The sequence below is a fragment of the Convolutriloba macropyga genome, chromosome 2 (genome assembly GCF_964194025.1).
Source record: "Convolutriloba macropyga chromosome 2, txConMacr16.3, whole genome shotgun sequence".
NCBI classification, from domain to species: domain Eukaryota; kingdom Metazoa; phylum Xenacoelomorpha; order Acoela; family Convolutidae; genus Convolutriloba; species Convolutriloba macropyga.
Window position 1 is genome coordinate 7,105,427 of NC_134469.1, and position 26,669 is coordinate 7,132,095.

General features: G+C 36.0%; 1 protein-coding gene across 2 annotated transcripts in view; it reads right to left on the reverse strand.

The window, feature by feature from the left end:
* LOC142356079 (histone-lysine N-methyltransferase SETDB1-B-like) overlaps positions 1-17,681 on the reverse strand; it is a 67,607-nt gene extending 49,926 nt beyond the window's left edge. For both annotated transcript variants that reach the window (XM_075408060.1, XM_075408055.1), the window contains exons 1-7: positions 17,541-17,681; positions 11,940-12,048; positions 11,156-11,382; positions 7,312-7,623; positions 6,308-6,498; positions 1,644-1,813; positions 477-857 (exon numbers count right to left, since the gene is read on the reverse strand). In XM_075408060.1, coding sequence (XP_075264175.1) covers positions 477-857; positions 1,644-1,813; positions 6,308-6,498; positions 7,312-7,623; positions 11,156-11,382; positions 11,940-12,048; positions 17,541-17,655 — 1,505 coding nt within the window. In that variant the 5' untranslated portion in view covers positions 17,656-17,681. The remainder of the gene's footprint in view (positions 1-476; positions 858-1,643; positions 1,814-6,307; positions 6,499-7,311; positions 7,624-11,155; positions 11,383-11,939; positions 12,049-17,540) is intronic.
* Positions 17,682-26,669: the final 8,988 nt, after the last annotated feature.

A 26,669-nucleotide genomic window follows, 5' to 3' on the forward strand; every position in this document is an offset into this window, starting at 1 on the left:
TATAATAGCCGGCTGAGAAGATGAGGGCGGCTATTAATTACATATTAGAAAATTGTTTATTCATTTTTCGGATCTATTCTGTTCCCCCCCCCCCCTTGTGTTTTTCATGACCCTCAGTTACAAATTATATGTTGTTATATAGCACGTTACTATGTAAGAAAATAGCACGTGCGCCTGGGGGGTCACAAAAGATTTATGGTCACGAAGCCATTTTTTTATTTTACAGTCGGATCTGTCCCCCCCCCCCCCCCCGACAAATGTTTTTATGCCCTTATAAAAAAATTATGTGTCGTTATAAAACACGTTACTGTTAAAAATATGCCCACTAAGCTGACGTGGGGAGACAGAATATATCCGTACACGTTTATTCCCAATATCGATCTCTGAACTTCGCATCTCTATAATAAGGCAGTTCATAACGTAAAAGCCGCACCCATTTCAGTCTAATATCGTCTTTTGGTAATTATTATTGTCACCTGTTTTTATTATCAGAACTCTTTTTATTCTGGCCTTGTTGTCCTATCATTGGCAGTTCACCAATAACGCCAGTAGCCAATTGGGTTTTCTTGTTAGGACAATCGTCCAAGCGCCCCATTCCCTCGTGTGCATCATAGCTGAACCGTGCCAAAACCCTTGTCTGCACTTTGAACGTGTGTCTGGCAGAGGCGGTTGCAAAGGCAATCTGCTTGGCCTGGTTGAAGGTCTGGTCAAACATGGATCCCCGATACTTGACACGGTACAAATCTTCACCCTCTGGCCCGGGAGTCCGGCTTACTACCTCACCTTTCATCCATTTGCGACTCTGTCGTTTGAAACCGAACACGGGAGTTCCCCGACAGATTTCTGTATTCGTCCGACTGAAATACAGTCTCTCACTACTTTAGTCAACAATTTAAAATCAAGCAGGTTTCCTCACTGTAAAACATTTTTGTCGCTGCTGAGTTCAGCTGTTGACTTTTGTGATTGAGAGAGAAATTTAGATGACGCAAAACGAAAAAGTCAAGGGCGCAAAAGTCACTCGAAAAGTCAAAACGGTCAAGCAAAACGTTTGCATAAAAAAGACCAACACGTTTAAAATAATTGGTTCAAACTTCGCTCGAGAGCAATTAAAAATCGTTTTTTAATTTTTTGCATTTGAATGAACCACTAATTAAACTGCCTAAAACTGTTGTCCACACTTCTCTATTCTTTAAGGCGATACAGTATCGTTCAATATATCAAGAATTAAACGCAGGAACTGTGGTACGTATGTTTCTTGAACGAAATTTTTGTAATATATGTGCCGTTGCTTCAAAAATTAAGTAACATCGCCTTTTGTATGAGTAAGCTTTTTGCGATTCAAAAGACGTTGACAAATTTTTCGGCAGGAAATTTCCACAAATTCATGGATCACATTTTAGCTAATTTTTTCCCACTGAATTGCAGAAATATTGTCTCAAACAGCAACTGCACAAGATGACTTAAGTGCATGCTTTATCATAAAAATCAATTATGCGACTTTCAATCAAATTGAATACAAATTTTGCGATTTAAGAATGAGAAGCTTGCAAAAGACACAATCAGCTAAAACGATGTTAAAAAACCGAGTTGGCTAATTTGAATTCTATTTCTGTGTTGCAACCAAGGCATATAAACCCACACACCTATGGAGTTTAAGAAAGTCCGCACTTGTTTTGTCGTTGGCAGCTGATGACGTCACGGTGATTAATTCCACTTCGTTGTCGGAGTGCTGTTGACTGACTTCACTCCCAATTGGCTCGACAACTGCCACAGAAGACGCAACCTCGTCATCCTGTTGCTCCGGGTTGCTCGGCTAAATAAAAAAATGTTTACTATCAAAGAACAAATCCCATCCATAATTCAAAATCACCCCCCACAACATCCGATTATCCGGTAATTTTTCCTCCAACTGGATACTTTCTCAGTCAGTTAACCGAACCATCACACGAAAGAACGATAAAGGATACGATTGCCAATATTTCGTTTGATGAGCAAAGCTATGATAGTCGGTCGGTCAGTCACCATGCGGTCACCAAAATCTGACCAAAAGCATCTAAGGATCTAAAATGTGGTCAAGTGTCTGGAGTTAGGGATGGAAAGAGGGGGTGGGACGATGGGTTTCAAACTATTCAGATTAAGAACCGCCCTTCATACCATGAATTTATGAGAACGTAGTGCCCTCTGAGATCTAACTTTTTTATCCAGTTGTTGTGGACGAACGAACATTCAAATGGCCAGACGAAATATCGGTCAAGCGCAAAATCGCACGCAGAAGATTGCACGACTAATATAACTGCTGCAAAGTTTGTTTGAGAGCAATCAATAAAATCTCAGCCAAAAAATGTCAGAAAGTAACCAAACAGAGCACAGAAAACTTGCCCTGAAAATCTGACAGATTCCTTAAATAATCTAAAGCCACGAAGATATGAAACAAAATATAGGTCACTTACAAACAGAAACAGGGACGAATAACTAACGTCGGACGAATTACTCTCGGACTGAAGAAGCCAGAGATACTTTATGTGAAAGTTCGAGCCAGCGACATCTCGGATGAGAGACGCTGAAATTAACCACTGAGCAACACATGCTATCTACTGTTTACGCTTACAATTAGTTTTATTTTAGATACAGATTTAATTTCTGGATACAAACAATTCAAATACTTCTAAGAAAATCAAAAAGTCAAGATAAAAAAGTCCTTCGAGAAATTACATCGAAAAAATTTTCGAGATAAAAATGGTCAAGCAAAAATTTTGCATTAAAGACACACACGTTTACAAGACTTGCTCCAAACTTCGTTCGAGAGCAATCAGAAACTTAAAAGTACAGAACCAGGCTATTAGGCAACAAGAAATGAACAAATTCCTGTTTCAGTGTAACGAAATTGATAAAATTTTGACAATAAATTGAAAACATCAAAGCCAAAATTTTGTCGGATGATTTGCTGTCAAAAAGCGTCGGATGATTTGCTGTCAAACGACTCACGTCTAAAAGTGAAGATAAAAAACCCCAGAAATGAAATCGAAAAAATGTTCTAAAACGGTCAAGCAAATATTTCCCTTTAGAAAAGACTCACACATTTACAATCATTGCTCCAAACTTCGCTAGAGAGCAATTAAAAAATTGTTGGTAAAGAATAAGCAATTAAGCCACAAAAATGCACGAATTCCTTCATTAGTGTTACAAAATTGATCAAATTCTGACAATAAATTGAAAACCTTAGAGCCACAATTTTGTAAGAGATCGTGCAAATAGTTCTAAAACAACATTATTCAAAACAGTCATTTAAATAAATTAAAAACCAGCGTGGGATGATTTGTTCTTAAACGACTCACGTCCAACTGGCTTTGGTCAAACCAGCTTAAGCTGAGGCAGACTAAACTCTTGGTAAGAAAGGTTGGAAAGTGCGGAGACATAAATGGATCAACACTATTGAAACTGAATTTTAGCACTGAAATTTTGCAATAAACGGGCGGGCAGAGTGGGAAATGGGCAAACTCTAAGAACTGCCATTCATACCACGAATTTAAACCGCTTCTACAGTTTCCTTAAATTGCATACTTAGACTAGTGAGCCGTAAGGCTCAAAGAAAACTTATTGCCTTCCAGGCAGTAGCTGTTTATCCCGTATTTGAAGACGAAAAGGTGCCATTAAAAGAGCAATTAAGAGGGCTTTTTCAGGAAGAACGGAATAGCTGCGTAAGAATAGACTTGCGTGCCATATAATAGAGATAGAGACATATACAGTTATAAGTTGAAAAAGTTCCTGACGCCGCTCAAAAAGCTATGTAAAAACCTTCAGGGGGTAAATTAATAAAGCTTGTTAAAATCGATGGCGCAACAACCTTTTCATTAGGGACCTTTTTTACACATATGAGTTCCCTTGACCTTCAAATCACTTATATTGAACTTGTTCTAAAGTGCAGAACTCATTTTATTGCGCGAGGTAAGTCACGTATGATCAAAATCTAATCATTCAGAAGAGCCAAAAAAAGTTGGCCAAAGAGAGTGAGAAATAACGTCGGCGCAAATTCTGTTAGTGAGTGGAACAAGCCATTACGAAAATTTGACTTTTTCAGCTTTGATGCGTGAAGAGATGTAAAACAAAAGAGTGTCAGACGACGAAACAAAAAGCCGAAAAAATTCCGTAAACGATTCGAAGTCATATCCTCCAAAAAAATGCCTTTTCAAATATCTAGTATCTCCATGCAGAGGGCATCAATGCAGCGAAAACAACAGTCTTAAATCAAAGAACAGAATTGTAACCAAAGAGCATTGAATACAATCAGAAACAAGGAAAAAAAAGGAAAATTCAATGAATTTTCCATGCAGTACAAGTACTTATTAAAATATATTAAAACCAAAACCGTTGTTTCATGTAATCAGTATCCAACCATTAAAAAACCAGCCTTGAACAATTGAGAAAAAATTGAGTAAAATATCTCATTTTGTAAAATTGCATAGAAAGAGACAACTTTGTAGCAAAAAAAAACTCGCATTCTTTATAGTAAACAGAGCCTACAAGCATGAGGCCTTTATTCAAGTACCAATAAAATCATAAAACTTAAAATGGGCCAATAATTTAAAAAAGACAAAATCAGCAAAATAGTTAGATGTGCACGGGGCTCTTACGGCCTGAATGCTCTGCAGGTGTGCGGATTGGGGGGGGGGCCGATATGGGGGGGGGGGGGGTGTCAACCTCTAAGAACCGCCCTTCAGGCCCAAAGTATAAGTTTCTAAAACAGTTTCCGTGAACCGCATACTTGGATACTAGTAAGCTGAAAACCAAGCCTCTAAGAAACTTGACGCCTGCTCGGCGCTACCTGTTTATCCCGTTTTTGAGGACAAAAAGTTAAATTGGTCAGTCAAAAAATCAAATGAAAAGACCGACAGGACTAGTATCATTGCAACAAACCTCGTTTGAGAGCATTAACATAAATCAGAAAAAAAACATTTGAAACCAAACTAAAACCCCAATAATATTCGAAGCAAGTAATTATCAGTCAAAATGCATAAACGGCATTTCAAGCAAATTCTCAGTGCCGCGCCGACAAATGAAATCAATTGCATATAAAAATCTAAGAAAAAGGCGAAAATCATTATTTTAGAACAACTGATAAAAGCAGAGCTGATTGAAACTATAGCTCTCAGGGAAATGATAGACATCCAAGCTAGAATGCAGAGGATAAGGAGAGAAACAAAAACACAAAACAAAGAAAAGTTCCTGATGTTTTAGAGCTAAAAATCAAATTTAAAAAAGAAGTAGAAAAACAATTACATTTCGTTATTTGGCGTAAAATTATATTGCTATCCCCTGTATAGATTAAAACGTAGAAACATAGTTCAAAGATTGAATAATACAAAATTTTGACATAAAAATGTAATTTTTTTTTCAAAATTGCAGAATTTCAAATAATGAACGCCACAAAATCATTCAGTTATTAGTAAAACAAACTAGGATCCCTGACAGTGCACAAGAAGACTTTCTAGTAATTAAAGAACAAAAACAAACAAAAAATAGAGAAATTAGACAAAAAAAACAGCCAAAATTGGGCAAGCATGTGTACAATTCTATAAAAACAAAAATACCTCACCTTATAAAGAAGCACTGAATGCAATATCAAAAGGTAAATTGCCATATGCAATGATTACAATTTTGAAAAAAATCCGCTTGAAGATCAATGAATTATGAATGGATCGGGGAAAACCATTTAGAAAAAAATCCGATCCAAGAAATCGAAAAAATAGTAAAAACCGAAGTGAAATTGCCGCATGTGAACAAAAAACCACTAACGAGAAAGCGAATTTTTGTTCAAACGCCGTTTTCTCACTCTACTTTAAAATTAGAGCAAAAAAATTCACGCCACAAAACCACTCGCTTTTTCGCTCCACTTCCTTTTTCGGCGTGACCGAAATCACCACTCCAATTTGACTTCTAAAATCATGAAAATGTGTGAACAGATCTTTAAAAAAAAGCGCCCCAATACAATTCAAATTCTTTGAATTGTAAAAAAATAGGAGCGCTATAATAGCCGGCTGAGAAGATGAGGGCGGCTATTAAAAAGCCAAAAACGGATTAAAAAATTGGGAAACATGTGCTTATTCAGAATTTAAAATCACTTTTATTCAGAATTTAAAATCCTGCAGGGTCGGCAAAAAATCTCACGGCTGGAAAAGTAACGCTAAATTTCAATACTTTTAAAACCATAAAAACCTCACACGCTTAAAAAATTTACACTTTTAGCCTCACTCGCTCAATGCCTAGTATTTTGTCAGAATTCTAGTATTTTGTCTTAAATTCTAAGTACCGCAACGGACGAGAAGACAGAGTCCAATTCGTTGGTTGTTCTGCTGCCAGAAGCCACACTTGGAGTTTCGTCTACTAACTGGCGTTTCTCCGACGCAGATTCGGCACCAGCACAAACAGGCACAGTCACTTCTGTGCATTCGGGTTCAGGTGAAGTAGGAATTATAGTGGGCTGTTCTGATGATATTGCACCTAAATCAGTCAATCGAGCTATTTTCTGTTTCCGTTTCCATGTCAACCATATAGCGATTTCTAATTGATTCTAATTGAGCAAGTGTCATTACGTAGTAAAACATAAACCGACAAATGTGAACGACAGGCGAGGCAATTTAATTCATCAAGGGCGCTAGCCTAGATCAATTTTTCTTTATGGGTGCAAAAAACTTTGACCCCACCGGGATTCGATTGACCCCACCCTCACTAACCACTGCGCTACAAGTCAGTTACTTCTGCTACGCCGCAACCGATTTTATATTAGCAACTTCGGAGCACTAGAGATCACTCAAAAATGATGAACGAAAGCGTGAAAAAGTCAATTGAGAAGTCAAAGAATGTTCTAGAAGAAAAGCGCAAAATTGTCAAGCGAAACATTTGCATTAAAAAAAGACACACACGTTTACAATAATTGCTATGAACTGCGTTCAAGAGCAATTAATCATTATCTAAAAATATGGCACGTGCGTCTAAAAATATGGCATCTGGGGGTGCAAATAATATGCACCCACTAAGCTGGGAGGCACAAAGGGAAAAGATCCGATAATCTGATTGAACAAAATAGCCAGCTTAATATTAGTGGTCGCCTTCTTCCATAAGATATGAAAATTTTCAGTCAGTTCTCCCAAAATTTTGTACTATTTTAAAATCACGCAGATTTTTGATTCATTAGTGGTTCTTCAGAACTGCAAGAATGAAGATGCGTACTTTATGACTAAGTTATGACATATTATACGAGCACAATGGAAAAGAACTCAAAATGTTCGAGTAAACTTTGAAAGGTATGTATACCTATTTGATGGGTTGATGAGTTGATACCAGGCTGAGATCGGCCAGAAGCAGAAGCCTGTGATGAGTTACTACTACTGCTATTATACAGATTGCCACCTTGAGTGAGCAAATGCTGGTGAAAGGTGGACTGGAGGGACTCCATAGGAAACATGTTTGCATTGGAGGAATCGTGAACGTGATTTGAAGTTGAGTTTGCACTACTGGAACATTGCACTTGTTGTGCTGAAGTTAAAGGAGTGTTTTCATTTCCACTAGTCGGAACTTCTGGTATTGGTTCTGATATTCGTTCGGATGCCGGGCGAACCGGTGGGCCTGAAAATGAAAACAAACACATTTTTTGTTTACCGCCAGCTAAAAGTTTTTTTTTAAAGCTAAAAGTCTTTAAATGATCCATGATGAAATCATCCTTATAGTTCTCAACCTCAATTTAAGCGCTTTTCAGCTCTTTTGATGGCTAACAGCTTGCTTGGCACTTATGCTAAGCTAATGCTTTGTGTTTGTCTTTGCATAATCGGTGGCTTAGTTGTATCAGTTTTGTCCATTTTGTAATACTAACTTTATCCGGCACATGTCTAAACTATTCTGCTAAATCGCCGATTTCTCAAAATATTTCAGACGTCAAATGACGTCAGCACCTAAAAACTAGATCAGCGTGAGAAGTCCCAGGAGTAATGCAAATTTTGGGAGTAACAGGAGACGTTATTAAGTCAACTCAAGCTTTATTTTCAATCAAAAATTAATTCATTACATTGTTACAATAAAAATCTGACATAGTTTGTAATAGATGTTTTAGGTGCCTGAAGTTAGCTGTTGCCTTGAATTGCCAGGAAAAAAAACAGAACAAGAAAAAAATGAGAGATTCACAAAAACGAGACAGCGGAGCGGGAACTTAAATCTAAGAAAGAAAGAGTTAATATATCCTAGCTTGCAAACTGTAAGTATAGAATTAAAAAAATAAAAATTAATATAGGATGGCACAATCAGCAAAGTATATTGTACTTTAAGCTATGAAAGGACACCCAACGAGATCACTCAACCTACTTCACACCATTCCCAGAAAAATCCGCAAACAATAATTAGATTTTTTTACGTTTTACAATTTTTTTGTGGTTTTTCATTCGATTCAAATTCGATTCAAAGCATTCAGCAAAACTAAAATTCTAAATTTTAACAATTAACTGCTGTTTTCCCAATTATTCGGCTTATTAAAGCTTACTTCAGCGATGATCCAGACTTCGTTAACAAATAGAAAGAGAAAAACAGTTCTTAATAAAAAGGCAAACTTGAAGAGAAATGTTTAAAAACTCTTGAAATAAAAATCAATATCTGACAGAAATCGAGTAGCGATGCCTACACCAAAGGTACCTCAACAATTCCTGCTGAGACTTGATATTTTGAACGGCACGCATGAGGAACAACAAGATCACGCATACTCCAAAAGACGATGAAACTCTCAGAATGTTATTAACATTTCAAAATAAAAAAATGTTCTAAACAGATTTGCCTAACCCTAAACATATTTATATGTCTACAGGTCGATTACTTCTTTCACAGCTCTTGATTGACTAGAATATAGTTATCTCTAATCTTATGAACAGTCGACGAAAAATGCTGATTGCTCAACGTCAAGACTTCAACGTCACGGAATTCTCGTGGAAAACATTGTACAGTTTAATTTCATGATACTTTATTGAGCACCTTTGAAATTTACCTCTCGTTATTGAAAAACGATATACTTTTTCTGTTTGAATAGGTGCTTGTATTTTCAAACAAATAATAAGTAGAACTTTAAAACTTTCTGAGTGCATCTTAAGGATAAATCGGAAAAAATCAACCAACTCAAAATCATAAAGTGGACTGTCCAGGTGTTTGTTTCAATCACTACTTTAATAACGCTCTCTTTGAACGATATAAACTAAACTATATGCATAAATTATCTTTGCATACCTTCAATAGGAACAAGGGCTGAAGGTGTACATCCATATATATTGAATTATTGGGTTTATATTCATTTCATAGTGTAGTAGAAATAGTTTTCGCAGAACAATGTTTTAACCTGGATATCATTCCACATTGTCTGAATCGTGAAAATGCAATTAAATGCTGGTTGACTGCTAATTTATAATCAATGATTGCTCCTAAGGACACGAGCTTTTCACTTTCGCTACAACACCCGTTAAAACAACTGCTGAACAAGAGAAACTTCCTAGAAATATGTTGAGCTGTGTTGTTTATTTGTTGATAGTTTGTTTAAGTTTGTTTCTATTGATCCAATTGGACATCGATTCCATGTCTGTTATTAGTTCTTGAGGAGAGCACTTGATGGCAGTAACTTTTGCCATCAGCAAATTTTGCTATTCTCGCATGCGAGCTTCAGATCCTTTACAAACAAAATACAAAAGGAGAAGATCTTGCACTTAGCCATGCGGTTCCACACAATTTACCGGTTCCTGGTTGAAGAAAACGTAGTTGCAGTGAACACATTGAATCCTATCGTTTAAGTAACTGGTTAACCATTATTTGCACGATCCTCCGTCCTATTATAGCAATGAAATCTAACATTCGTAGAAAATGCATGATTGAGGCAATAAGGGATTTTGATAACTTCAAGATTTAGTTGGTCATGTGATGCGATTTAAAAATTTCTCTAGAATTTTCCTTGAGTTCTGCAAAAGCGCCGATTGTCAAATGCTTTTTTCGAAACCTAAACAGCTATAATGTTTAAGACCAAAACTTTCAACAAATGAGTAACGTGTTATACATTGCGCTTTCATAAACTTTGCTGGAGAACATGATCAAAAAATAGGACGACAATTACGAAAATTATCCGATTTACTTTCCTTTCTGATTGATGAGGTATTATACTGATTGCTTCAAATCTGATGAGAAAATACCCGTTTTGAAAGAATTGTTGATGAAACGAAACGAAACAGGTGCTATTTGCTGACAACCGCTTTTAACAATAACGTTGCTTACATGATAGTGATATGGTCAATAATGTTTTTCATTTCCGAAACAGTTGTAGGTCTAAGCGAAACCAAAAATTGTTCTATTTCTAAAAGCTGTTTAGGACTGACATTTCGTTCTTTGATAGTTGCATGCAACGAATCTGCAATAATAGCAAATTGCTCATTAAATTTTTCCAAGATCTGTGGACTTATTAAACTGCCTGTGTCTAAGCATAGATGATCACTTCGATGATGAGCATCATTACTATACCGGTCAAGTCTTTCAAGAGTTTATAGATTTGTTTTGTATCCCCAACATATTTGTTGAATTTCAAAAACTTTTTCTTCGATTTTTTAAGTTCTTTTTACACTCTTAGTTCTTTAAAAAAAAATACTGTGTGTCTCTACTTTTCCATTTTCGGTGCACTTGGTTTCAATTGCTATTAAATTGATTATCCTGTTAGTTGAGTATTTTGGTCGAGAGAAATTTTTTAATGGAGCTACGCGTCTTATTGGGAGCAAAATTGTTTTAAACGTTGAAGAAAGTTGAGAGAAAAGTTCCAATATTAGTTGTTTCTTTGGCATAAAGAACAAAAACAACGCATTCGCCAAAAGCATTGATGCTTTCATTTGATTTTAGATATTTAGTGTAAAAGTATTAGATTTTCCGTTAAAATCATTTTTTGATTTGAGGTTCTCTTGGAAGAGAACAGAGAAATTATCACTTTAATTTTCATGCACTAGGACTTTTACAGAGGTCATATCTAAATCAAAAGTCTTGCAGAAAGCATGATCTAAACATGACCTATATATTCAGCTTCGAAAATTTGGACACTAGTTGCTCTCGTTTTCATCCCCCCCCCCCCTACCCACAGACCCCTGAAAAAATTAGTCACCAAGAGGTTCTGGAACGAAGCTGTTCATGACATCCATTAGATTCTCGGGTTCCGTTTGCATTAGGATTTTGATGTTTGCAATAGTGAGTTTGCGGGCAATCAGTCTGTCGTACGAGCCAATTTCTTTCACACTTGATTGCATTCTGCTCCTCATTTTCACCAGCTTGATTTTCTCACCGTACAGATGGCTGAGCGAATTCGTCACCAAGTCTTGATACTCACGCGCGCTAAATTATAAAACAAAGTTCACCGTTAATACAAATATCAGAAAATCAGATTAATTGGGTTACAATTTATCAACAAATAAAAAGAACTGTTCAGAGAAATTCTGTTACTTTATGCAGCAAAGAGTGTTCTAAATCTTTACGATACGCGACAATATAGACTAGAAAACTGTGATCAAAAATACCTTTTCAAAAGCACAAAAGACCCACAGGAAACTCATACATACATCCATCATCATTAATTCCATAAACCCCGTCGCCTTAGAGGCTTTAGAATGCATTTAACAACAGCAGTCAAATTGACCGACAAGGCAGCAATTTGCACCGTCAAAAAACACTAACAAAAAACATTTGAATTTTCTACTGTATATTTATATAGCACGAAGAAGTTGTGGAAACAGCAGAGTGAATTTCAAAGCTTTTGAATAGCTTCAAAAGCGCAAAAACATTCAAGAATATTCTCCTGTAACTAACCGACTTGATTTAATGAAAAAGAGTCAAATATTTAACTTCTCAAACAAGAAATGTTTATTGCAAAAATCATACTGAGCTCGAATTACCCAGGAACGTTGCTGTCCATTTCATCGCACAATTTGGCTCTGCGCTCGAGAAATGCGATGATCTCCGTCGTTCTATCTAGTTCTGCGTCCACTTCCAGCACCGCATCAGCTTAAACCAAAACATCAAAAATGATAATTTAGCGCACAGAATCATTCTATTAAAATGCATAAAATCTTTCTCAAATAATTTTCCCGAAATTTCTTCTCTAACAAATATTTTCGTTTTACAGTGTTTTCTTTATTTTTAGTATTTGAAAATTAGGCCGTTAAAACGAGCTAAATTATTCAGGAAGGTAATTATATTTAAACAATGTCACCCCTTATTATCGAGATTAACGACAATTTAAAATAATCACGTAGGTTTTAAATACGGACAAAACTTATCACGTAGGTTTTTTTGTTACAGCAAAAAAACCTACGTGAGATTAAAGACAACACTATTGCAAACATCAAAATCCTAATGCAAACGGAACCCGAGAATCTAATGGATGTCATGAACAGCTTCGTTCCAGAACCTCTTGGTGACTAATTTTTTCAGGGGTCTGTGGGTAGGGGGGGGGGGGATGAAAGCAAGAGCAACTAGTGTCCAAATTTTCGAAGCTGAATATCGAGATTAAAGACAATTTAAAATAATAAATACGGACAAAACTTATCACGTAGGTTTTTTTGTTACAGCAAAAAACCTACGTGATAAATCATGAATAAGATTACGTGAAAAAGCAACAAAAACAACAAAGTGATAACACATGAAAGTAGCATTGAAAATTTTGTAAATGAAACCAAAAACCAGTAATAAAAACCATTAGCTCTCAACTGAAAAAAGTGATTGATCTCTTATACCTCCACAGATAGTCAGTGGGGTGTCAATTTTGACACTAAGTTACACAACAAAAGAAAAATACGAACAAACCCTCAAATGTTAAGATTTTTAAATGCTTGAGCAAAAAACTTCTTGAGAGATTGATTCCTGAGCTTAAGTGACTACAGAGCATAACATTTAGGGGCAAACCTCAAACAACAATTTTATACAAAGTATATAAAATCCGTAAACTATGAAACGGAAAACATTAAACAGATTTTCTAAAGCCACATTTGATAGGCCATGGGACCTGTCCTTACTTAATGACACAACAATAAGACAAGAAGAACAAAAAACAAAACTAAAAAAATCTCTTAAATTTTCAAAAGCCACTGTAATAAAGTCATAAAACCCTTAGCTGCCCCTGACTAACTCAAACAATTGCATCTATGCTTTGTTAGAACATATGTATCACATTTGGTAGTAAAAGCGATAAAAACGGCAAAAACAACAGAAAGCGGCAAAGAGTCCAATTGCCGGACACAAAATGTATTCAAGAAATCTTCACATCGCTTTAGCAGTAAGGCTTTCAAATTACAAGCTCAATCGTTGCCATTTCTAACCTCCACATTACTGAACAACCACCACAGATTGTCTTCTCAGTGACATCAAAGTCGAAAAAAGTATGAAGAGATCATGTAAAAAGACAGTGACAGCACAATACAAATCATTTGGACTGTAATTTTCAAACTGGCATAATTCTTCTTTTGCTTCGAAAGATTAACTTCAGTTTTCTTCGAACGAAACATTGAGCATCCTTGATGAAACTGAGGATGTGGAATGGGGGTGAAGTAGTACGGCGGTGGAAAAGGATGAGGAGGAAGGGGGCAAGTGGGAGGGTTGTCAAACCCTTAAAACGGCCCTTCACATCATGAATTTATGCCTTTTTAACAATTTCGTTCAATCACATATTTAGAGACTAATGAGCCGTCAGAGAATTTTGCTGCCCGATGGCTTTTATCTTTTTATCCATCGTTTGAGGTCAATAAGTCAAATGCTCAGACGAGAAAAAGATCAGACGAAAACCTGGCAGTATGAAAAATCGCACAAAAATGCCATCCGATCCGATATAATTGCTACAGTCTTCGTTGGAGAGTAATAAAAACTAAGTAAATTGTCGCTATTCAGTTCGCAGAATTGTGTTCAGTTGCAAAACATCCTGAATGAAGGCGATATGAGTAACAAAAATAAAGACATAGAAAAGTTGTCACACAAAATTAAGCCTCAGAACAAGCAATAAAAAAATATTGCTAAAAAATTGCTTGATTTAAAAAAACAGAAACGGACATTTAAGTTAAGATCGAAATCTGCTGCAGAGCCAGGTTAATTTTTTAAAGGCAAAAAATATATTTCAGCTGTACCCAAATTTTATGTTTTCAAAACAGCCTCGCCATTAGGTCACATGAGCCTGGTCACATGGCGCGGGGGAACTATGTGCTCATTTTTACGCTTATTCCGATCATTTTAAAGATCTTTCGCTCCTTTATGTCTTATTTTAGCAACAAAAATGGTTTAGAATTAAGTTCTAATACGTAATTTTTAATAATTTATTTGTAATAGTTACTAGCGAATATTGTACAGCTCTATTTTTATAAGTTTCGGGGAATCTTTCACTAACTTAGCCAAAACTTAAATCGTTTGGCACCGAAACACTAATTTTAGATACTTTGGTTCAATTTTAAGCGAAGAATCGTAGTGGATCAATACGAGTTATTGCGCTGCCCAGAAACTGTTGATTTGGCACAGAACAAAACATTTGACGGCAGTCTTTAGTTTTAGTCTCTTTTTAATTTGTAGTTTCTCACCAACTTTGAAGCTTCTTTGTATCATCTCATTCTAAAATAATTTTGATATAAAATAATATAAATTTGCAAAACCACAAAAATTGTGAAACCAAAAAACTCTCAATTATGCTAAATCTTTTAAATGTTCTACAAAAGTTGGGTACAAAAACTCGTACCTCATAGGGGTTCGAACGCGAGACTTACAGGAAAGCAATCAGACATCTTAACCAAAGCTACAACGGCTTGGAGAAAGTACCGTTAACAATCGCTTTCATAATAGCAACAAATTTCATTTCGGAATGAGAGCAATTAAAATCACTCAAAATGAAGAAGTGAAGATTGAAGTCACTAGAGGAGTGACAGAATGTTCTAGAACAAATACACAAACACCGTCAAGCTACAATTTTGCATAAAAAGACCAACACAATTATAATAATTGCTTCAAACGTCGTTCGATAGTAATTACAAAAAATTTTCAGATCATCTGACAAAAAATTCCATCAATTCATTGGAATTCTCCACAAACGCACGTCTTCGACATATTTATCCTTTTTTGATAGCCAATATTAAAAATTCAAAAATTTTACTCGTTGGTTCTTTAAACACCGAAATTAGAATCGACTTCTTTTTCAGCTACCTTTTTGATATTGTATATTATTATTACTTTTGAATGACCGTATCAACTCAAATTTGCAGCAACAGCTGATGAAGACACAGTTTCTAGGCAATGCTTTCAGTTCAACAGATTAAGCCTGTCATTATATAGAGGAAGAGACAATAGAGCAAAAATCACAGGTACTGGTAAAACTAAAATATCAATGGATAATTATTTAAAACTTGACCGGCAAATTGACGGAAAATAGCCGCCGTTTACCCTCTTGACGCACAATGGGAATGGAACAGAAAAAGAGAAAAAAGAGTTAGAAATTGACTGAGTTTATCGAAGTCAAATTTTTATTTGGTGTTCAAATTCTGCACATTCGGTTAGATTCTAAAATTACACTTATTTCAGCTTCTAAACTGAAGGCTATTAAGCATAATACTAATGCCAGCTAGCAATCGCTCTAACGAATTTTCATAACCTTATTCATTATGACTTAATGCGATTAAGGGTCAAGCGTTGGGGGTTAGGGTAGTGGGAGAGCTGGATGAGAGGGGGTCTATATGTGGGGGGGGGGGGGGGGGGGATTAGTTACTGAGGGGGTCAAAATTTTAAGACCAAGAACCGCCCTTCACCCGTTGAAATTTATACAATTTAGCTTTCCAATTTTTGTCAAATAACGAGACCTCCATTGGTTAGCAACCTGATATCAAAGAAATTTTGCTGCTCTTTGATCACAAATCGCAAATTAGACGCATCTCCTATGTTCACATATTACATCCTTTTTGATCTTGTTTTACTGAAACTTGAAATTGGCAAATTACATGGTTTTTAAACTCATGGTTACTAACTAAATCAGCAGTAGGTCTCTCAAAACAATTCATTAACCAAGACAGTAGCATAGTTACAATTGGACTCACATAATCGGGTCTTCAATTTGGCCTAACGAACCCAAACAATTTTGAGCTTCAAAATTTACAAATATAAGCGAATAACGTCGAGCGAATTGCTCTCAAGCGACCGACAAGAGAGCGGTGGGCTTCGGTAGTTTCCAGCTGGGGCTTACGGATGGTGTGAACGGACAGAAGTGGGTCGAGCGATTGGGGGGGGGGGGGGGTTAATTAATGGCTGTAGGGTTATGCGAGAGCTAGGCGATAGGGGGTTCAAATCGTTGGGTTGCGGGAGGGTGGACGGAGTTGGGGTGGCGGATGACAGTCGGGGGTCAAACTTTTCATTGTCTCAAACCAGTTTCGGTGAATCGCATACTTTCGAGACTAGTAAGGCGTGAGGCTCTTAGAGAGCTGATCAGCCAATTAAGGCCCTCCGAGCGCTACCTGTTTATCCCTTTTTTGAGGAAAAAAAGTCAAATGGGTGAGCCGAAAAAACCCTCAAGCGAAAAATCGAAGAAAGAGACCTGAGGACTAATATATATAATTGCAACAAACTTCGTTTAAGAGCAATTAAAAACTGCTATGAACTTAAATTGATCGAAGTTTAATAAAGACAACACTTAAAAGAAAAACATTACTTGAGACCTAGTGTTGCCAAATAATCAAAATCAAAAACTGCATGTCAAACAACCAATGAAACAAATAAAAGTAAATGAAGACCAATAAGAACAATTGAAAAACAAAACTGTGGGAAAAACTCACAATTTCACTGATATAATTGGACAAAAATGTTGTCAAACATTTTTGACAGCATTTTGTATATTTCATTGACGAAAACAAATAGCTCTATGCTGAAACAATTTAGCAGATTAATCTACATCCGTCAAAAGTAAAGATTTACCATTCGTCAATAAAGTAAACAAAAGACAAAATAACAAAAACAATAAACTGCGCCAAAAGCTCAAAAAAAATTATAATTTTCCTGAAAAAGTTTGAGTTGAAATCTCTAAAATCATTTGCTGTATGCAAAAATATTGATTTATGCGCAACATCAAAACTTTGACTCAAGAAAGAGACAATATATACTGTTTGGCGGTAACAAATTTGAACATGGGGTGTTATGAATCTCTGAGCAATTTCAACTCAGAATGCTGAGCAATTTCTCCAAATGGCCTATATTTTCCAGGTTTCAGAACCTACATTTTCAACTCTTCGTGCATGCTATAGATCGAACACACGATGCCTTGCTATAAAAAAATGATAGAAATTGAAGAGTGTTGATGACAAAAACAAAATGCTATTATGTCCCAAAAACGTTTTCGCACCAATTGGAATATATTTGTTTTTTTAGACAACACTTTCAGCGCCACCACAGAACAATTTAATCGTCTGCTTAGTAACAGCGAGGTGAGTTCAAGGTTTCGACCATCTAAGGTTGATGAGTGCAAGGAAAAACCTAACTCTTACCACAATTTTTAGAGACTTCTTGCAGCCAGGTGTATATTTCATGGTCGAAACTTCTACATTCATCCTGTATACACTCTGCAACTTTCTGCAGCTCAGCTGCTGTCATCTTATCCATACCATCTGAAAAAATTCAATCAAATTGTGTTTCAAATCTTTAAACAGATTGATAGCCACTTTACATGTCGAGTTCAAATTCCAAAAATCTTTGAATTATTTTAAAATCGAGAAAACTCTTGGTTCTGTTTCCTCCTCCTTCCGGCAAATTTTCACACCTGTATAATGGTATGTATGATTTGTAATGAGTTCCACGTATCTTAGGCCATACAAACCCCCATTAGTACAAAAATATATGTCTTTTCCGTCGAGCCAAAGACTAAAACTAAGAAGTGGAATGTAGAAAGAGGCGGTAGACAGACATCCAAATTTTTGCAATTTAACAACGCAATTTGTTTAGCGGCCCATGTTCTTTCGAATATCTTAAATCCCAAGGGTCGGAGAATCCATTTTTGATTCAGAATGTATTTCATAAAATGGACGCTTAGCGCAAAAAAAGGGGGAAAGCGACCGGTTTAAAAGCAATTTAATCGACAGAAAAATTAAATTTCATCTGAGTAAATGTAAGATCTGATGCGTGCAGTCTGGTAAAAAATTCATCATCATTTACGATATATATTTGCTAATCATATTTTTCTCTTGCGTTTTATAAAAACATTTTTTTGCGTCTTCTCTACATAACTAGGGAAATTGTTATGCTCATTGGTGACAATTTGAACAATGAGCATTACAATTTCCCTAGTTACGAAGCACGTTTTGTCATTTCTGAAACTTTTAATTACCTCTGGTGAAAATCAAATTTTGAAAGCTTGGAATACTTCAAAATAATTAACTCCTAGTCGATTTTTACAGCTAAAGTGGTTAAACATACAAACAACTGTAGTCCAGTTAAACCCCTCCAGGTAAAACTCAATTAAAATTTACAACATTTATCACAACTTTCGATCTGCGGTCCAAATAAGTTCACTAGCAATTTATTATGTTTGCCTGTATTTAGCAACACGCTCTTCTAATAGCTCTTGCTCTGACTAAACCTAACAGACTACAGTCGGGTGAATTGCCCTTAAACAACCGGTGGACCGTTGGCTTTGTCACCAGCTAGCTACGTTTTAGTGAGCGCCGCGGGGGCATTTGGGCTGATGGCGGGGGGGGGGGGGACTACGGGGGAGGTCAATGGTGGGGAGTTCTTTGGCTGCACGGGGCCCCTTACGGGCTGAACAATGTGCAGGGTGTGGATTGTGTGAGGGGGGGAGGTCAACCTCTAAGAACCGCCCTTTCACATCATAATTATAAGTCAGGGTGCATAGCAATATTTTCAAAACAGTTTCTTTGAATCACATACTTGGAGACTAGTGAGCGGAAGAGATTCAAGAGCACTTAATGCCCTCTGGGCGCTACCTGTTTATTACGTTTTTGAGGACGAAACGTCAAATGGGTCAGGCAAAAAATTGGTCAAGCAAAAAATTGCATTAAAAAGACCAACAGGACTAATATAATTGCTACAAACTTAGTTTGAGATCACCTAAACACATTTGAAGGACCTTTCACAATGCAAGATATCCTCATATTTATAACAACAGTTTATAACAAATAATGGTTTGCACTGACTTAGTTTTGTCTCGCTATAAAATCAATGTCATTGCATGAACACCAGTTTTGAGAAACTATGCGGAAAATTTAAATAGAAAAAAATGCGGTTTTCACCATTAATGTTCCTTTTTAATCGTGCGATGAACTCAAACAGGTATGGCAGATTTTCCAAAGGGACGCCGTAAAGTTATTGCCTAAGCTAGTGATTCAAAATGTTTTTATTACCCTTGCGAAATCGTGAAAAGTTCACCATTCTGGTCCGGATTACAAAATGAACCAATTTTGTACCATCGTTTAATTCGTATATCAGAAACTTTGAGGTACTTTCTCTTGAATGATATTAGACGCTATCAGCTGCAAATTGGGATTCTGTTTCCTAAATGAATAATCACTTAGGTGGGCAAGCACCGATGGAGTTGCTCTATATTTCCCCTCTTAAAAAATAATTTGAAAACTCTTCTCACGATTCTACTAACTTTAAAATCATGTTCCTACTCACATTACTTCACAAATGTCCAAATTATCGAGTAAATTTACTCGATTTTTCCGCTAATTTTTAATGTTTTTAGAGTACGATTTTAAGCGTGTGTCGAAATTGGTGGTAATAAGCGAATTTAGTTCAGATATGCCTCATGTTTGGATATATCCGTCACTATTCTTCCCGATGCCTGATTTTGGGCGAGCGTGGACAACAGTGACAATGTTTTGTTGCTTTTGTCCGCGCTCCTTGTCACAATTAATCACGCGTAACCTTTTTCTCAGATTTCTGACCGCGATAGTTAAATAACAACGAAATGAAGGAAAGGCTGATTGGTGACTAAATTTAGGAATGTACCTCGCAAAATAATTGTGCTTTAGGAATACCATTAGCAGTTTTGTAACTACTCATACAGTGCTCAGAAGAATAAATTATTCTCTGAATTTGGTCTTAAGGAGCTAATAATTAAAATCGAGCAATATTTAAGTCTAATTGAATGCTCAAAATGGTGAACATGGGTTACGTTTTTCCATGAACGTTTTTCAATTGCAGAATTCATGCTTTTCTGTCAATTATGTCAAATTATTGTCAATTTTGTCCACGATACGCTAAATTAACTCAGCAGCAGCAATTTGGACATTTGCAACAATGCTGTATTGAAAATCCTAACTTTTTATGTAATAAATATTTCGTATGGCTTTTTTTATGATTCTTCGCTTTTGCACAGGAGATTGTCAAAACAACCATTCGCTAAAAGCTGAAAAAATTAAATAGGTGCAAATTGGTGGCCAATACAAGGCCCATGAGACCTGTCAAAGCTGTGACCAAAAGACTGTCGAACAAAAAGATCAACAAGCACGGTCAAAACTGAAGAAATTAATTAATTTTTAAAGTCATCTGCTCTCGAAAAAATCACCTACAACATAAAACAAGACACAGTTTCAATTCTATAATTCTTTCTTTAATCCGAAAATCTATGCCACCGTCAATGAAAGTAAATAACAAGGCAAAAAAATCCACAAATAGGCAAAACTCGACTCGAACCACTGACATTTTAAATATATTTGAACAAAATTGTTTAAATAGATCCATATGAATTCAAAAACCTGAATCGATTTAATTGAATTCCATCAGAGAGTCAAAAGACGTCATGACCAAAATGCGATGAGAACAAAAAGAACTTCAAAAACGGGCATAACTAATAAAAATCAAGGATAGTTTATGTGAACAAGTAGAGTCTTAAGTTGTTAAAATCGTTAGATAAAATTAAAACGCTTAAAAGCTCCGAATACACGTCATTAGAAAACAAACAAGACCTCAAAAATTCACTACTTTATGTAAAAACAAACAAAAAATTCATTATTTTATGAAGAGATGCCCTTTTAGAACACGGCTGTCCATTTTTCTAAACAATCCTCCCAAAAAAATCAAGAGAGAACACTAAAATCAACTCAAATAGCCGCGCCTGTAAAAAAAAACGAAAACCAAAAACTTCAAACGCTTTCTTCTCACGCTATGTGAAAATGGATATATCCGTCACTATTCTTTCCGATGCCTGATTTTGGGCGAGCGTGGACAACAGTGACAATGTTTTGTTGCTTTTGTCCGCGCTCCTAGTCACAATTAATCACGCGTAACCTTTTTCTCCAATTTCTGACCGCGATAGTTAAATAACAACGAAATGAAAAAAGGCTGATTGGTGACTAAATTTAGGAATGTACCTCGCAAAATAATTGTGCTTTAGGAATACCATTAGCAGTTTTGTAACTACTCATACACTGCTCAGAAGAATAATTTATTCTCTGAATTTGGTCTTAAGGAACTAATAATTAAAATAGAGCAATATTTTAGTCTAATTGAATGCTCAAAATGGTGGACATGGGTTACGTTTTTACATGAACGTTTTTCAGTTGCAAAATTCATGCTTTTCTGTCAATTATGCCGAATTATTGTCAATTTTGTCCACGATACGCTAAATTAACTCAGCAGCAGCAATTTGGACATTTGCAACAATGCTGTATTGAAAATCCTAACCTTTTATGTAATAAATATTTCGTATGGCTTTTTTTATGATTCTTCGCTTTTGCACAGGAGATTGTCAAAACAACCATTCGCTAAAAGCTGAAAAAATTAAATAGGTGCAAATTGGTGGCCAATACAAGGCCCATGAGACCTGTCAAAGCTGTGACCAAAAGACTGTCGAACAAAAAGATCAACAAGCACGGTCAAAACTGAAGAAATTAATTAATTTTTAAAGTCATCTGCTCTCGAAAAAATCACCTACAACATAAAACAAGACACAGTTTCAATTCTATAATTCTTTCTTTAATCCGAAAATCTATGCCACCGTCAATGAAAGTAAATAACAAGGCAAAAAAATCCACAAATAGGCAAAACTCGACTCGAACCACTGACATTTTAAATATATTTGAACAAAATTGTTTAAATAGATCCATATGAATTCAAAAACCTGAATCGATTTAATTGAATTCCATCAGAGAGTCAAAAGACGTCATGACCAAAATGCGATGAGAACAAAAAGAACTTCAAAAACGGGCATAACTAATAAAAATCAAGGATAGTTTATGTGAACAAGTAGAGTTTTAAGTTGTTAAAATCGTTAGATAAAAAATTAAAACGCTTAAAAGCTCCGAATACACATCATTAGAAAACAAACAAGACCTCAAAAATTCACTACTTTATGTAAAAACAAACAAAAAATTCATTATTTTATGAAAAGAGATGCCCTTTTAGAACACGGCTGTCCATTTTTCTAAACAATCCTCCCAAAAAAATCAAGAGAGAACAGTAAAATCAACTCAAATAGCCGCGCCTGTAAAAAAAAAACGAAAACCAAAAACTTCTACAAACGCTTTCTTCTCACGCTATGTGAAAATCAGTTTTAACAACTATAAAGCCCCACAACTACTCGCTTTTCGCTCTATTTTCTTTTCCGGCTTGACTAACCTTATCACTCTGTTTTGACTTCTCGTTAACAAAAAGTCAAAAAAGAGTGATTCGATATGAAAAAAAAGCACACCAATACCATTAAAATTTTTGAACAGTAAAAAGCTGGTAGATTGCTAGGTATAAGCTGCCATAGTTCCAAAGACATCATATCTTGGAATAAAAACACAACTTCAAGAAGTAGGCATGAAATCTGTATTCAAATAATCCTATTAAACTAAGCAAAAACCAAATTGAGAGAGAGGAGGAAAGTCAATTTGAGATCAATTGTGTGGCGAAATAATACAAGAGAATGGATAAAACAAATAACTCGCTCCAATTCGTATGAAAAATGGCGTCACACACGTAATGTTGTCCAAGAATTGCTGGAATAATAAAAGGTCAGGTTTATGCGTAAAATCATCAGCCGCAAAACAATTTACGTTTCAAAAACAAGAAGGCTAATAATATCCCGCTTTGCTATCGCAGATAAGAAGAAAAATACGGGGCATTATTTTTATCTCTAGTAGCATCTCCTTTTTTTCTCCAACATGCATTCAGTCTTTTGCTGTCTTAGAAAGACCTTGATTGACTTCCTTCTCCCGTTGATTGGCTTCTTTATGTAAAGATAGCTCTCAATAAGCAAGGTCCACAAAAAAGCGTAGAGCAGTTCTGTATGACGCGGGCAACCCCTTTGATAATGCCAAAAAAGTCAGTTCTGAAAAATTTGCACGCAATCGACGAGTTCATTTCCAAGATTTCCAAAACTGATGTTCATCGTACTGCTTCCTGATATATCGATCTTAGCTAATTGTGTCAGTTCAACACACCATGCAAGAATACTATCAACTGTTTCTTTGGGTAACTCGTCAACTAAGCTCGGTAAATGTTTTTTAAAATGAGCACCTGCAGTAAATTGAGCCACAGGAACAATTGAGTCCGACATGTTCCGGTCGCTGTGTTAAACTTTCAGGGTTCTTATAGTCTAGTAACCCAGCGTATAGTTCGAGTGTACTGTAAATTCTCTTAGGTCCAAGCACATGTTTTATTCGCTGTAGGATGAGGAGATGGGCTATGGCGCAGTAGAGTGAGGAGACCCAAAATTTTGGTCATCAATATCTGGCGCATTGCTCCCGAATAGAGTTAGTGGGAAACCACCCAGATGACGGCAAACCCATTCCTTCGCTCTATTATAGGTTCCTCTTGGAAGATTCCATTGAATCTAATTAATCGTCCAGCAGAGGTTCTCAAGGACAACTTATGCTGTAATTCTTTGCATTATCATCTCCAGTGCATAATGCGTATATGTGGGCGAGTGTTTGACCCCAAAAGCGGGACGTGCATATTGATGTACCACGACGTTTGATGTGCCGTATTTGCGCCAAAGAAAGCGCAAAGAGGACCGACAAGTTATACAGTACAAATTTTACCTGGAGGAACATTTCCTCTATGTCAAGCTGTCCCTGATGTGTTTATGTTGTCATATTAGTAAATGCCGGAACAACTATCTCTTAAAACGTGATGCTCAACAAAATTTTCAACACCTTTTCCAACAATTTTACTAAGTTTTCTTCACAAAAACCTTCATCTCTCATGATAACTGACACAAAACAAACATGAAAGAAGACCTCGCAATCGTCGTTAAAATAAAAAAGCCAACAGTTCTCTCAAGCATTATTTAAGAGATAATAGTGCCCATAATTACATATTGCAGTTATAATTTCTCGCATAATAGATGTTGCGCCTCTATTCATTGCTCAAAATTTGTGAGTGCAGGTGTTGGCGAGTTCTTGGGGTTGCAGGTGGAATGAGGTGGAGTGGGGGGAATTGGGGGTTAAAAGGGAGGGGTCAAACTCTAAGAGCCACCCTTCATATCACGAATTCAAAATGGTCAGATGACAAATCGGTCAGTTGAAAAATCGCATAAAAACGACCGCCGCACTAATATGATTGCTACAATTTTCGTTTAAGAGTAATAAATAATATCTAATTTTATTAGGCAGTAGACGTAAACTCCAGTATCAATTGAAGTTCTTTCGTGGTACAGCTATGTAACAATTAAACGGAATCTTAGTCGCCTGAGGTACTTAGGGCCTGTCACGTGCGCACTATGTCTCAATGCTGGGTACGAGGCCCGACAAAAGAGGTGTTTTAATTAAGGCTTACGATAAAGTGTCTTGGAGATTTCGTTAGTGCCAGAGGGCGATTAGGTAGGGCAAGAAAAATTGTTTAAGTAGGGCAAGTCGCTGAGACGAAGCAGTTTAACCACGGAGGGCTAAAAATCTGGACAAATGCGCGGTAAAAACAAAATTTTATTGAGTAGGTTCTTTTCTGCATGCTTTCTATGACTCAATAGAAAGAATTAATTTCTCCAAGTACTCAATATAAACAAACTTTAACAAACATCAATCTATAAAGAGACTCGGAGGGGAAGACAACGGGACAAATTGTCCTCAACACTCTGCTCTTCAGAACTTCAATTATGAGATTACAAAAAAAACTTCAATGAATGCATACGTTAAAAAAAATACACTAAGACGAAAAATTATCCCAATTTCCAGTTCCATTAAGAAAATGTGTGCGAGAAATTTAATTAAGGGACTCAAAATTTCTTTTTCCTTCGAAAGAAGCCAGGCTTATTCTGAGAGTGCTGGAGCATGCACGTAAATGAAATTAAAAAATTAAACCTTACAGAGTAAACATATGTGTTTTACAAGCTCTGTTGTTAGGTATGTAAGAGTCTTTCAATTCGTGATAAAGATTACTTATGTCATTCACAAAGCAATTGTCAAATTTATCTAGCTTTTCTGCTTTGTCACATTCTTCTAGCTTCTTTTCTACAAAGAGGTTCATGCAAAAGATTATAAGAATCATTTCTAGTAGATCTTTTGTTCTCAAAACTAAATAAATGATTAAGGAATTTTTCAGAATGCAATTGGTATATAGATACAAAGACAAACTTGAGCATTTTGTAGATATGTAGTTCAAATACTGACAATATTTTGAAAATATATCTTCACAATGATCACGGAGGTTACGAAAATAAATAAACTTCAAAAATTTTTTCTGTAGATAAATTTTTTTCTAAATTTGAACATTTTGTGCAACCATATAAAAAAAAACCGTATTGTATTATTGGATTTATATTGACTTGTAGTAGCGAATTAGCAACTGCCTTGGAACGTAATGTCTTAACTTACAAATAATACCACACTGTTTACCGAGTCTCCTTTTAAACGTAATCAATATGAAACTTGAACGTCAGTTTAGAATCTAAATTTAAGCCAAGGTATTTACACCTTTGTTTTATAATAACCGGACAATTATTCATACTATACTGATGATTGGAAGCACCAGCACTTAGTTTTAATTGAGCTGTTTTATCCAAATTAAGGGACAATTTGATTGCTAATAGTCAACTGCCAATTTCATTGAGATCCCTTTCAATATCCTCAGGTTTACATCCAATCAATGATATATTAGTGTCATCTGCAAACAGAATCATGTTTGTGAATTTGCAGCATGTGGTAATATCATTAATATAAATAATGAATAAAAGAGGTCCGAGGATTGATCCTTGTGGTACGCCAGAATTTAACTTTCTCCAGTTTGATAAGCAACCATTGACTTGAACTCTTTGGCACCTATTAGATAAATATGAAGCTAACCACTTGTGACAGTTACCGCGAATACGATAGCATTCTAACTTAAGCAGCAAAATTTGATGATCAATCGTATCAAAAACCTTCTTTAGATCAAGAAAAAACTTATTATTATCAACTGTTTCTTTGGGTAACTCGTCAACTAAAATCGGCAAATGTTTTTTTAAAATGAGCACCTGCAGTAAATTGAGCCACAGGAACAATTGAGTCCGACATGTACCGGTCGCTGTGTTAAACTTTCAGGGTTCTTATAGTCTTAGTAACCCAGCGTATAGTTCGAGTGTACTGTAAATTCTCTTAGGTCCAAGCACATGTTTTATTCGCTGTAGGATGAGGAGATGGGCTATGGCGCAGTAGAGTGAGGAGACCCAAAATTTTGGTCATCAATATCTGGCGCAT